The sequence below is a fragment of the Mytilus edulis genome, chromosome 1, assembly GCF_963676685.1.
Source record: "Mytilus edulis chromosome 1, xbMytEdul2.2, whole genome shotgun sequence".
In the NCBI taxonomy this organism is placed as follows: Eukaryota; Metazoa; Mollusca; class Bivalvia; order Mytilida; family Mytilidae; genus Mytilus; species Mytilus edulis.
Genome location: NC_092344.1, coordinates 33,431,081 through 33,445,396, shown reverse-complemented (window position 1 = coordinate 33,445,396; position 14,316 = coordinate 33,431,081). Strand labels below are relative to the sequence as shown.

The window sequence follows — 14,316 nt, the reverse complement described above, 5'->3', positions numbered from 1 at the left end:
TGCACAAATCCTGTCTTCTTTGACTGTCCATGACGTTAAAATACTAAATACCTGGGATGTGTTTTAGTTGCTTTTAGTCTCTGGTGCATGATTTTAATCATTAATTGTTTTGGCTTTTAACTAGCTGTCAGTAACTGCGAGTACTCTCAAATCGTACTTTCTTGTTAATTTGACCTGTTGATACTATTTGTAATTATCTTTTTTTGTTATTTAATGTTTTCTTATTCAGGGTTATATCTGGTCTATATACCAGCTTTGATACGTGTTTGGTGTTACTATAAACTTTCACTTCTTCGTACTATGAACATCAAAATTATTTGTAAAAATATTTCCTTTCTCTTTTTATACTGTATACCTAACAACAAAATTATTTTCATTTACCGGTGTATGATATTATTGTAAATGGCGGATTTTTGTTCAAGGTTATTGTTGTTTTTCTGAAATCGTTAACATTTCACAGCGGTATAATACTGTTACTTTAATTATTCATCCCATATTCTATTGATTTTGTATTTACATTGTACCATATATCAATAATATTCGTTCAGTGTATGTTCACTTGTGTTACGGTCAAGGAACAGTAAATGGGCTATGTGGCAGATTTTTCTAAAATTTTGCATGCAACCTTGACTCGATGAACTAAAAATGAAAATCGAAAAAATAATGCGTTTATCTCTTTTATTACCTGAAATATTACAGATTGATTTCTTTCAATAGAAGTTATTATTTGTATAGATAGCACATAAAATTTTGGCTTAAAAACATCAAATCTCTAATTCTACTCCATAGATTTTTCTTAAAAACTATTTGTTGTTGACACATAAAATTCTGTTTTAATGATATAAAATAATCTTATGGTCACCGACGTGGGATTTTTTCACAAAGAACACGACTGTGAATGATGTATACCGTAAAAACAAAGTCGGTGACCCTATCTTTATTTTGCACCATTAAAACGGAAATTCATGTATCAACAAGATATAGTTTTTTAAGAACAATCTATGGAGTAGAATTCGATTTTCGGTTGTAGTTTTCAAAGTTGTATGCAAAATTTTACTGAAATCTGTGACAGAGCCAATTTGCTGTAACTTGACCTTTATATGTCTTTTGATTGAGTTAAGCCATTTCAATTGATATTTTATAGTGTGTCTTTCTATGTTTGCACCTATCCTAAGTCAGGAACCTGATGTTCAGTAGTTGTCGTTTGTTGATGTGGTTCATAAGTGTTTCTCGTTTCTCGCTTTTATATAGATTAAACTGTTGGTTTTCCCTTTTGAATGGTTTTACACTAGTAATTTTTGGGGCCCTTTATAGCTTGCTGTATCCTTCAATCACCCTTCCAGGAGGTAGTGAATTCAAAAACGCACCCACAAAGGAGGTACAACATTGACTACAAAAAGTAAATGATTTATTTCAATGAACACCACAAACAACTATCCAGAGAAATACCGAGGTTCCAAAATGACCTGGTTATTCAGGATAGTCTATAAATCAAACCCAACCTAAAAATTAATGGACAGAATATATAATTTTCCATGTCGCAACCTAAACATCGGTCCAAGGATAGTAATTACTCCAATAGGCCGCATATCTGTTATATGGACTTCATATGTCTTTGGTATGTGGCCTGCCTTATGGTCTTTATTAAACTTTTTCGTAAGGAAAGAAAGGCTAAAAAGCAACCACACCTATTCCCCAATAGTGACATTTTGACTGAGTGAGGATACCCATTGCGGATAATGCATGCATAACAGGAGATGTTTACTCCGAGACGCTACCTGTTTCGCTCCTTTTGGCGCCATGACGTTGTTAGTTCGTTTTCGACGTATGAGTTTGAATGTTCCTTTGGTATCTTTCGCCTCTCTTTTGGAGCTCATGCGATTACCTCAGTGTTTGGTTCTTGCCTTGATTCAGGTGATATACTGGTTATACTTATCGTGAAACATATCTTTTTAAATACTAGTATCCCATATCAATAAAAAAAAAAATCAGGAGCTTATTATGCTTCCGTAATTTCTAATTTCTCATTCAGTCAGGAATGTTCGAAGTGTCCTTTCAATATTGTATTCCGTTATCAATTAAATATAAATGGGGAAAACAAATGATAACTTGTACAGTCCTACACAAGTACTATGATAAAATACCAAAGCAGTTATATTGTTTGGTAAAAAAGTAAAACATATATCAGCTAAATAACTTAGCCTCTGTAAGAAATGTCCAAATGTTAGTACAGCTGTATTTATAAATATATATTGGCCTAATTATCAAACGGGTTGAAACAACTGGTCAACGGTTATTACTTTTTGATAGTCTTCTGATTATACTTAACGTTAAACACCAATATATATACATATATACTAGTATATATAAACAAGTCTAAATTAAAAACAATGTTCAAACCTATGATAATGATTGCGTTGGATAAAAACTAGTGTTGTCAAATCGTACACTTTTGCCTAACCGGTTACTCGGATAATCGTTCGACCGATTAACCGGTAGTTTAAGTTGATGTTTGATAGCCTTATCTATAGTACCCTACACATAGATATAAGAAGATGTGGTATGAGTGTCAATGTGGCAACCTTCTATCCAAGTCATACATTTACGCTTTTATAATACGATGAACTGAAGTTTGTCCTTTGGTGTTGTAAGGATTTTCTATGAAGATTCCTGGCGAAGTTTGACTTTTAATAATCAAATACACTGTATCAACTATGGCGTTTGTACTAACTTCAGATTGAAAAAAAACCTTCTTGATCTCGTAGAATTTAATATTGTCTGAAACTGATGTTTCTTTCACTTTGGCTTGTTGTCTCCGAAAATAATGCTTCAATTTAAAATGATTTAGCATGTTACTCGTACTATCAAGTATACATCGATTACATTCACACTGGTTTGCATATCACAATTTTTGAGTTAGCATTCCGTTTAAAGTAAGACTAGGAGATTGCAAATTCAGATGTAGGTCTACACAATATTAGATCAAAAACGAAATAATGAAGTAAATCGTAAAATTTAATCGTATTACTGATTTAAAGTTTCTGTTAAAAAAACATTTATATACTAATTATGTTTCTTTAAGAAATTGCCCCGAGCTGAGAGACAAGTTCTAATTAATTGTTTATTTTTGGATAAGCAATAGCAATCAATATACTGGACAATTGATCTGTCAACTTAATTACCAAGACGACAATTTTTAAAGAAAACATAATTGATGATTTCAATACAAATAAGTTAAAATCTATCAAAAGTGAAAAAATATCCGGTTAACCGGTTAGCGTATTTGGTATTCGGTCGTTCAAACGGTTAACCGTTGACAACACTTATAAAAACCGCAATTTTTATATAGTGTGCATGTAAAACAAATTTCGTTGTAGAGGGGTCTTAGTACGTCCAAACAAGTGACAACTCTACTAAAGATCCATTGGATGACCAGTGAAGGGGATACACGGCTTCAAACACATATTATATTCATAATTACTCTAATTATCAGCACAACAATAGTATATCCGCAAATTTGTTCATGGGTATATCGAGACAACACCGTCTGCATTCAAGACCGATCGACCACGTAGACTTAACTAACAATTCAGCTTTCGGTGGCTTAGTGTTACCTTTCCTCGTTAGTAGAATCTAGAGTTGTAACACAGTATAGTATATTAGGCATGACAATGGAATTGATTGCAGACTAGCTAAATTATCAGTCGTAAACGATAGGGAGATGCAATCACATAAATACCATCTCATATATAAAAGCACATCATGCAGAAATGCATCTAATATGTTTTTTTTCCCTAAACTAGAGTTTTTGCTTCTTTCCAAAATCAAAGTTGAGAATCTGGTAATCCATCAGATGAATGTTTCCTTCATGACAGTCTTGAACATAAAATTAGATACTGAATAAACGAATCTGTTTGACTTTCACTGTGCAACACAGTTAAACATAGAACCTTATTTAAATATTTTTGTCAGAAAACACTGTCAGACATCTTAACATATTATCCACACTTATCTACACTTGTTTAATACTTGTAAATATTATATAAAGAGAAACACCAGAGCATACTACACTTCATGCAATCGTCATCATGTTATAAAATGGTTAGTATTCGAGTAGGCAGATCTATGAAAGCTAGTTTCTTATTTTTATTAAGATAGATATGAGAAGATGTGGTATGTGTGCTAATGAAACAACTCTCCATCCAAGAAACAATTGGTAAAATTAAACCACAATAGGTCAGAGTACGGCCTTCAACACGGAGCCTTGGCTCACACCGAACAGCAGCAACAAAGCCCCACAATGACTAGTGTAAAACAATTAAAACAGGAAAACCAACGGTTTAATATATTTAAAGAACGAGAAATGAGAAACACTTGTGAACCACATCAACAAACGACAACCATGTGCAAACAAATGCAGCAGGTTTAAAGGTTATAACAGGCACTAACCTTCACACTAGCCTGAGGAAGAAGTGTAACAAAATAACATAAAAAGACACACTATAAAATACCTAAAAAAATTAGATTGAAATGGATTAACTAAAAATAAAAGACATATTTACAAAAACAAGTTAACATACAATGAACGAATAAATATTTTACAATTTAGCTCAAGATAGATTACTTACATAAGCTAAGGAAGTCAAAAGAAGTCATTTATCAACCGCATAATCGGGTGAGATAGAATATATGAAATATTGGGATCATTATAGAAAAACATTACCCCTGTGAAAAAAGTTAAAATACTGGTAGGTTTGAAGCGGTAATTGTGAGAGCAGCATTTAACTAACCAAATCAATTTTGATATATCGTATTATATTTGTATTGACTCGATCAATCTAACAAAAAAAATAAACTCACAAAAATACTGAACTTTGAGGAAGCTTCAACACGGAAATCCCTTATCAAATGACAAAATCAAAAGCTCATACGGCACACCAAACGAATGGACAAGGGTTTCCTTTTATTTTGTCTAATACTGCAGTCTGTAATTTCACATGTTTCATCATGAAAAAATACCAAAAAACCTCACATATTAGATTGTCGTTTGGTTTTTTTGTAGTATAGATTTTTTAAATTAGTAATATTTAACAAAGCCATAGTAGAATACCACTATTTAATAGTCATGAATCGATTCAACTAAAACAATCCGGGTCACACACTAATACTGAGGGAAAGACATCAAATATATAAGAAGGAAAAAACAGAACATCAAAAATGCATAATTGTTGAATTATACCATTTACATGCAAACAATTGTATAACCGCATTCAAAGCGGTGGGTCATGTAGGCTCAGGAGCCTGTAATTCAGTGGTTGTCGTTTGTTTATGTGTTACATATTTGTTTTTCGTTCATTTTTTTTACATAAATAAGGCCGTTAGTTTTCTCGTTTGAATTGTTTTACATTGTCTTATCGGGGCCTATTATAGCTGACTATGCGGTATGGGCTTTGTTCATTGTTGAAGGCCGTACGGTGACCTATAGTTGTTAATGTCTGTGTCATTTTGGTCTTTTGTGGATAGTTGTCTCATTGGCAATCATACCACATCTTCTTTTTTATATTGCTTGGTTTAAACGCCTGTGAGTAATATGATCGTATAAAAGTTCAAATGCAGAGCACATAAAATTAAAATTAAAAAAAACTGAAAATTCAAAAATGGGGAGTTCCTAATCAAATTGACTAAATCAAAATCTCAAACACATCAAACGAATGGATAACAACTGTCACATTCCTGACTTGGTACAGGTATATTCTAATATAGAAAATGGTGGATTAAACCTGGTGTCATGACAAGCTAAACCTCACACTTGTTTGACAGTCGTATACAAATTCCATTATATTGACACCAATGTGGGAACAAAAACAAACAACCATAATAGGTATAATGCCAAAAATTTTAATTTCTAACATCTTGGAACAATCAATGATTTTTTTAAATTATATAAATTATTCGTTCTTAAAGCATGCTATTTAAGTATACATTTGTCACTTTTATAAAACAAAAATGAACTATTTTATTTACTCTGTCTTTCAGTCAAAAACGAGTAACACGTGTGTAAAGGTATTGAGGTCAATTTGTTTAACCATCTTAAGTTTATACAGTAGATATGTGATATACATGAACTTTGCACATCTTCAGGGGCGGATCCAGCCATTTCAAAAAGGGGGTCCCAATCTAGAGTAAAAAGGGGGGTTCCAACTATGAGCTCCCATCCAAATGCATTGATCGTCCAAAAAAAGGGGTTCCAACCCCCGGAACCCCCCCCCCCTGGACCCGCCACTGATCGTATCTCTCTTATACCTTCCTATTTCTTTGACAAGCCGTTTGGTGAGCGGCCGATGGTTGCCATCGCTGCCTGAATGAAATCTACGTCTCTGTGACCAATTAAAAATACCAATTAACCACAGTTTAACTTGAAAAAAATAATCAGTAAAAAATAGTTTCAATGAACCAGATGCAGATCGAGAATTTAAAATAAAGGGGACCGGCGACAACTGGCAACATTTGGAGTGCAAGTTGTAAAAAGTCTTTGCATTAAAGTATATAATCATGATGTAGCTCAATATCTTGAGGACCTGGGCCGGCTCTGCTCCTTAAATCCGCCATTGTGGACCACATTCTGTACATGCTGTACTATAATTAAATCAAACTGCTGCCTGGCATATAGTCTATCTGACTCTCAAAAGTTTGCTTTTGTTTTAATTTCTGACATTAAATAATTACATTTTGGACGTAACACTTCTTTTATAAACTGACATAATTTTGGTCATGTGATCATGACATCATCAACGTTTTTTCATGATTTACTCCCCTAAAATGTAATTGAGAATTACGTAGTAAGCAATAACTGTAAAATTATTTTTTTATTCTCAAAATAATATAAAAGAAGTGGTGCAAACTGTTAATTAACCTAACTTTTAGTTTAGACTGGACTATTAGTGCTACGCTGTTATTCGGTGTGTACCACAGTTTTAGGTAACTTTTTCATAGATAGAAAATAAATGTTACAGTAAATCCTCGAATAACTGAGATTGCCAAGAACACAAATTCTCTAATTGTATCAATCGGTCTTGCTAAGATTTACAGTTTACTAGGAACACGAATTTGAATCTAATTCACCCGGAAATTCCAGTTGGACCGATACTGTTTTTTCACATAAAAATTAGACAGCACACGAACATTTCCGGTTAAGGATGTCAAATTTTCCACCACTTCCACAGGTTTGAAACTCTGTTATTCATTAAAAGGCGATACTTTTCGCCATTATGCACACTTTGTCGTAAACAATTAAGCAAATAGTAAGAAAATGTATTTCAATGGTCGAGTCGTTTATCATATTTTGCACTAGACAATTGACCTCAAGTACACGCAAATTATAACTCCTTCTGGGCGTAAGATATAATTGTTCTTTCTTCTTGTGTATTTGATTCTTTCTAAATAAGTTTAATTGTTAAAGAATCTTACTAAAACAAACTTAGCTGCCATACATTATATCCCAACACACAATTTTTTTCTGATACTACATTGTACTATTATTTGATCATGTCCCCTTCTAGTTTGATCACTTAACACATATTTTACACTTTAGTACAGAGTTCGACTTGTAACAAAGAAGAAGAATAAGTTCATATAGTACATCTTTGTTTGCTTTTCTCAAATTTTAGTCCAACAAAGCTAGATGTGCAAATTTGCATTTGCATGATTAGCATAAAGCAGGATTTGAACGATTCAATGTTTGTTCTCCCTTGTGCCTATTCCACCACATACCCGTTTGCCCTTGGTTCTGTTTGCCTGAATATCGTATTTATATTATTTAGATTTCATGGATGTCTTGTTGTTTAATTTAAAATATTTAAAAAAAAATATATGTTGAAGTTTGATGAAAATATTGTCATGATTGTAATGCTGCTACCAGATATAAATTATGTTTTCCGTCACAAGGTGACTAATATGATTAGTTCATTTGAAAAAACCTTTTTGATTTTCAAAAAAATGTATATATTCTTCATTTTGTTTTTTAATATTTACCATACAAATATCTGAATAAGTTTATAAACCTTTCTACAATCAATATTTAATTATTTTTTCTTCGTAAAAGTACATGGCAAATGAACCCAGGTCTAACTGACTCTATGGGTAAACTTGTTATCATGGTTATCTAGCCGAATGAACCAGCTTATACTCATTTGAACCTCTGCATATCTGATACATTGTGGTATTACTGTTTCCAGCACCAAACACCACTTAACTAACTTGGCTATATAAAAATACAGCTTTCATTAGTCAAGTATTACCTTTCCTTGTCGGCTTTATGTTGGGTTGTAACACTGAATATGAGATACATTGTATAGTCAAGTACTGCCAGATCGTATACCTTGCAGATCAGCTGTTTTTTTATCTGTCCAAAGGATGTTAATTTTACTCACATCATATTATAATTTTTACATGTACATGTATATTCATGTTTTTTAATTCTAACATGTAAAAAAAAAAGGTAAGAAGTATGTAAGCAAGATAACAAAAATTTATGAAGGTTTGTTAGATGAAGATGACCGTTCATAAGACAAAGATCTTGATGCTGAATGAGCAATACAGGCTCTTTTGAAACTTCTAGTACTCTACATATGTAAGAAAAAAAAAATTGATAACACAATTTATAGTTTGAATTTCATTTATTGATACTGTGTATTTTTAAAAATTTCAGATTGCTGGTAACCATGCATTAGTTTATGAAGCATATTATAATCAGGTATTGTTTAATGTTAGATCACTACATCAGATACATGTACTATTACTTAGCAAAGCACTATTTTAAAGTGATGTATACAAATGTAGCTAAGCAACAGAATTATATAAATGGGAGTGTAAAAGACCTTGACTGGCTATACAGCTCTTGCATGGTGGGTTATCAGAATTAAAGATAAAAACATAAGATTATACATATGTATGCATGTGCTGTACAACACGTAACTTAATCAGGCAGTGTTAAAAACTTGACAAATAGAGACCTACATAAATTGACATTGATTAATATTTCAGTTCATAAAAGGAAGAAATGTGCGAAAATAACTTTCTTTTTCGTTTCCTGTTCTGGTAATAGAAGATACAGTTTGTTTGAAATGCACTATGAATAAACAATTAAGGGGTGATAACTCTGTAATTTGCTTCATTCTAACCAAAACTTATCTGTCATGTCTGTAGTTCTTTTGAATTATCAGACATACAGAAACAAAAGACATACTATTTCTAGCTCAGGATGATGGTTTGTTCAGAATAGCATGGTAAGGTTGGTCATTTTTTTCTGACCATGTTTTGATATTTATTTGAATTGCCTCGTTTTTAAAAAGACTCGCTCTTGAAAGTATATTTGTAAATAATTATATATTTTTATGTATTTATAGGCTGATCCAAAAGGAACAGGGAGCATAGGAGCTTTAGATGCTGCAAATTTCTTGAAGAAATCTGGACTCAAAGACTCAGTTTTGGGACAGGTATTGTAATTTTTATCTGCAAAAAGTAAATGATTGTTCTTTAAATCCATCATGCTCAATACAATTTAACTGTCTTTTGGTATAAAAATTAGCTGATTTATCTTATATATTGTAGTATTTCTTGCAGCTTTTAGATTTTAGAAAATTAGATAAAATGGCTGTTATTGAATTTTGTGTGTAAAGGGAAAAAAACAAAAAAATGCATTTTAGTAATGACCACAAAGAACAATAAGACACTCAACCTCTAATTTCCTCCTGTAGAAATATAGGATTTGATGGTTTGCTATAATTCTGAATAGTTTATAAAAGAGAGAATGAAACTGCTAATTACTGCACATCAATATGCAACTAGCCACAGAGCTTTAGAAGAAAACATTACAGAACCTTAACAGGTTCAAGCCGAACAGACTAGCAATATGGTTATATAGTTTTCTGAGTACATTTATTTATGAGATTGGGGATAGTTGTGATTGGTGGTATACATGTACCTGGTAGAAAATGTTGTTCAATCAAAATGTGAGCCATTATAGATGACATGCAATGAGTACAAAATTGGTAAATAGATATAAAAAAGATATGGTATGACTTCCAATTCTCCATCCAAGTCACATTTTGTAAAAGAAAACCATTTTAGGTTAAAAAAAAAAAACGGCCTTCAACATGGAGACTTGGCTCACACCAAACAGCAAGCTATGAAGCTCATTTGATAAGAAATCATTTGCAAGTATTTGATGAAGTTTGTATGATAAGAATAAATTTTATGCTTTTGCAGATATGGGATTTGTCAGATCCAACCGGAAAAGGATACTTAGAGAAACCAGGCTTTTATGTTGCTTTAAAGTTGGTTGCACTATCACAGAGCAACCAGGACTTAAATTTACAGAATCTGATAATTGATGCACCACAACCTAATGTTGTATGTATAAAATTACTCATTTAATTTTGAATTTTCATTGCTTATACATACATGTACAGTTGACACACAACTCTATGAAAAAAAGAAGCACAAACAAGGACAAACATCAATGAATAACACATGTACATTGTTAAGATAGCCTGACTCCATAATGGCACAATATGTGAATGCCTTTCATAGCTTATTATATGGTATGGTGATCTTTACTTTTTACAGGAGTATCTCTTTAGTAGAGTTACCAGTTTATCTTAAAACTCAGGTTTTTTTTAAGTCATTGCTGTTATCTTGTTTGCTTGGGTAAAGAAATACTTATATTTGTGATTGCAGTAGATAATTATTCTGCTATTATTTGGATTTTTCAATACAATGAATCTTTTTCACTAAAAGAATTTGAAACAAATAAAAAATAACATAAACACACATCTTACAATAACATTTTAACACAATATAATAAGGACAATGGCTTGTATTTTATGATTTTCATTTTCAGGGACCAGTTGATTTGACTCCAAAGCCTGAGCCAGCTGTACAGAATGCTACCAGTGTACCATGGAAAGTTTCAGTTAGTATTTCTTTGTATCAAATTATGAAAACCAAAGGAACACATTATTTACTTATATGTAATTTAAGTATTGTTTATACAAACAGAAAAGCATTTCAGTTTACAAGTAATTAATTTTATAATAAAGATGCTGACATCATGGATGCAATTAATTAACATACACGGACCACTTGTTATATCTTGAGGTTAATTATACATATTTGACACTTTGAAGTTACAACTGGAATCTCACTAGGAGGCACACTAATCTTTTCTTAATCAGATACATGTCATAAACAATCACTGTAGGAGAGAGAAAGCAGAATATGATACCAGATCTCTTTAATACTTTTACACATTAATTAGTATGTTATTTGAGGGTCAGTAGGTCAGTCTCCTCCCCCTGGATGTTACATTTACCCAATCTGTGTGTAAAGCCAATTGCATGGTCTTTGTATAATCAGTTTCTTGGTTCATAGCAGCCTGACTAGTTGATGGAGTTTTACAGTGCTATTATTCAATTTATTATTCAACTGAACTTCATATTTATTTTTTTTAACCTTTGTCAATTTGATGACTGATTGATATAGGATTATTGCATGCAGTGCTAGCATTGATTTCCTTAATACAAGTTTATTGATGTATTTATTGGTTAAAACAAATAAAAATATGGAACAAATCAAGTACACCTTTCAGGGTGCACTCCACTTTAGTAAAACAGCATGAGGTATTTTGGAATTTACAGGTTGGTTAGAATTTTCTGTAAAAAATAAACACTATCACATCATAGAAAAGCAAATGAGTAATCTGTTTCAAATTTTATAACAAAAATCTCTGTATTAAAGGCTGTGGATTTTCTATAAAAATCTTGGTTTATTTGCAACAAAGTACTCTTTTTCTATTAAATTCAATGAAACAGTAAATAATAATGCTTTGCATCAAGTTTCCCCTTGGTATATATACAAAATGGCCTATCTCTATTTTTCATTATATCTGTAGTTTTTATACGACCGCAAAATTTGAAAAATTTTTCGTCGTATATTGCTATCACGTTGGCGTCGTCGTCGTCGTCCGAATACTTTTAGTTTTCGCACTCTAACTTTAGTAAAAGTGAATGGAAATCTATGAAATTTTAACACAAGGTTTATGACCACAAAAGGAAGGTTGGTATTGATTTTGGGAGTTTTGGTCCCAACATTTTAGGAATTAGGGGCCAAAAAGGGCCCAAATAAGCATTTTCTTGGTTTTCGCACTATAACTTTAGTTTAAGTTAATAGAAATCTATGAAATTTTGACACAAGGTTTATGACCACAAAAGAACGGTTGGGATTGATTTTGGGAGTTTTGGTTTCAACAGTTTAGGAATTAGGGGCCAAAAAAGGGCCCAAATAAGCATTATTCTTGGTTTTCGCACAATAACTTTAGTTTAAGTAAATAGAAATCAATGAAATTTAAACACAATGTTAATGACTACAAAAGGAAGGTTGGTATTGATTTTGGGAGTTAAGGTCCCAACAGTTTAGGAATTAGGGGCCAAAAAGGGACCCAAATAAGCATTTTTCTTGGTTTTCGCACCATAACGTTAGTATAAGTAAATAGAAATCTATGAAATTTAAACACAAGGTTTATGACCATAAAAGGAAGGTTGGTATTGATTTTGGGAGTTTTTGTCCCAACATAATAAGGGGCCCAAAGGGTCCAAAATTAAACTTTGTTTGATTTCATCAAAATTGAATAATTGGGGTTCTTTGATATGCCGAATCTAACTGTCATGACTGTGTATGTAGATTCTTAACTTTTGGTCCCGTTTTCAAATTGGTCTACATTAAGGTCCAAAGGGTCCAAAATTAAACTTAGTTTGATTTTGACAAAAAATGAATCAGTTAGGTTCTTTGATATGCTGAATCTAAAAATGTACTTAGATTCTTGATTATTGGCCCAGTTTTCAAGTTGGTCCAAATCGGGGTCCAACATTAAACTTTGTTTGATTTCATCAAAAATTGAATAAATGGGGTTCTTTGATATACCAAATCTAACTGTGTATGTAGATTCTTCATTTTTGGTCCTGTTTTCAAATTGGTCTACACTAAAGTCCAAAGGGTCCAAAATTAAACTTAGTCTGATTTTAACAAAAATTGAATTCTTGGGGTTCTTTGATATGCTGAATCCAAAAATGTACTTAGATTTTTTATTATGGGCCCAGTTTTCAAGTTGGTCCAAATCAGGATCTAAAATTATTATATTAAGTATTGTGCAATAGCAAGTCTTTTCAATTGCACAGTATTGCGCAATGGCAAGAAATATCTAATTGCACAATATTGTGAAATAGCAAATTTTTTTTTAATTAGAGTTATCTTTCTTTGTCCAGAATAGTAAGCAAGAAATATCTAATTGCAAAATATTGTGCAATAGCAAGATTTTTTTTTAATTGGAGTTATCTTTCTTTGTCCAGAATCAACTTAAATCTTTGTTATATACAATATACAATGTATATTCACTTTTTACTACCAACTGATAAATTGAAATAATCTTTACCATTCAGTGATAACAAGCAGTTTTTTTTACATCTTAATATTTTATGATGTATTTAAATGAGTAGTTATTGTTGCAAACTCCATTAGAAATTTTAATTGAGATTAGTTTTGGAATAAGGGAAAGGGGGATGTGATTAAAAAAATTGGGTTCAATTTTTCTCATTTGAAATTTCATAAATAAAAAAGAAAATTTCTTCAAACATTTTTTTGAGAGGATTAATATTCAACAGCATAGTGAATTGCTCTAAGAGAAAACAAAAATTTTAAGGTCATTAGAACACACATTCATTCTGTGTCAGAAACCTATGCTGTGTCAACTATTTAATCACAATCCAAATTTAGAGCTGAATCCAGCTTGAATGTTGTGTCCATACTTGCCCCAACCGTTCAGGGTTCAACCTCTGCGGTCGTATAAAGCTACGCCCTGCGGAGCATCTGGTTATACAATTGAAGTTTGAAAAGTTCGTACAAAAATGGCTACAGAAGGGGTCATAAACCTTAATACATATTTCAATTCAAAATATGATCATTTAGATTAAAAAGATAACGAAATGAATTTAGATATTGAAAATAATAAACATGTAGTTCTAAACAATATTATGAGAATAATTTGTGTTTGGTTATTTTGTAGGCTGTAGAGAAAACCAAATATGATCAGTTGTTTGATAGTTTGGTTCCTGTTAATGGACTGTTGTCAGGAGATAAAGTTAGACCCGTAAGTATTCACAGAGAATAAGCTCAGTGTTAATGGAGACAAAGTTAGACTTGTAGATAATATAAAATATTAAAATTGTTATCCTGATAATTTTGAATCAGTTAATTTCCATCAAC

General features: G+C 31.9%; 1 protein-coding gene across 2 annotated transcripts in view; it reads left to right on the top strand.

Moving 5' to 3' along the window:
* The first annotated feature begins 7,160 nt into the window (after window positions 1-7,160).
* The window catches only part of LOC139481356 (epidermal growth factor receptor substrate 15-like 1), a 47,513-nt gene continuing 40,357 nt past the window's right edge, over window positions 7,161-14,316 (top strand). The window contains exons 1-6 of one of the 2 annotated variants that reach the window (XM_071264652.1): window positions 7,161-7,223; window positions 8,708-8,752; window positions 9,405-9,494; window positions 10,267-10,410; window positions 10,901-10,972; window positions 14,117-14,200. In XM_071264652.1, the coding sequence (XP_071120753.1) occupies window positions 7,197-7,223; window positions 8,708-8,752; window positions 9,405-9,494; window positions 10,267-10,410; window positions 10,901-10,972; window positions 14,117-14,200 (462 nt within the window). In that variant the 5' untranslated portion in view covers window positions 7,161-7,196. The remainder of the gene's footprint in view (window positions 7,224-8,707; window positions 8,753-9,404; window positions 9,495-10,266; window positions 10,411-10,900; window positions 10,973-14,116; window positions 14,201-14,316) is intronic. The other variant, XM_071264661.1, reaches the window with a different exon arrangement.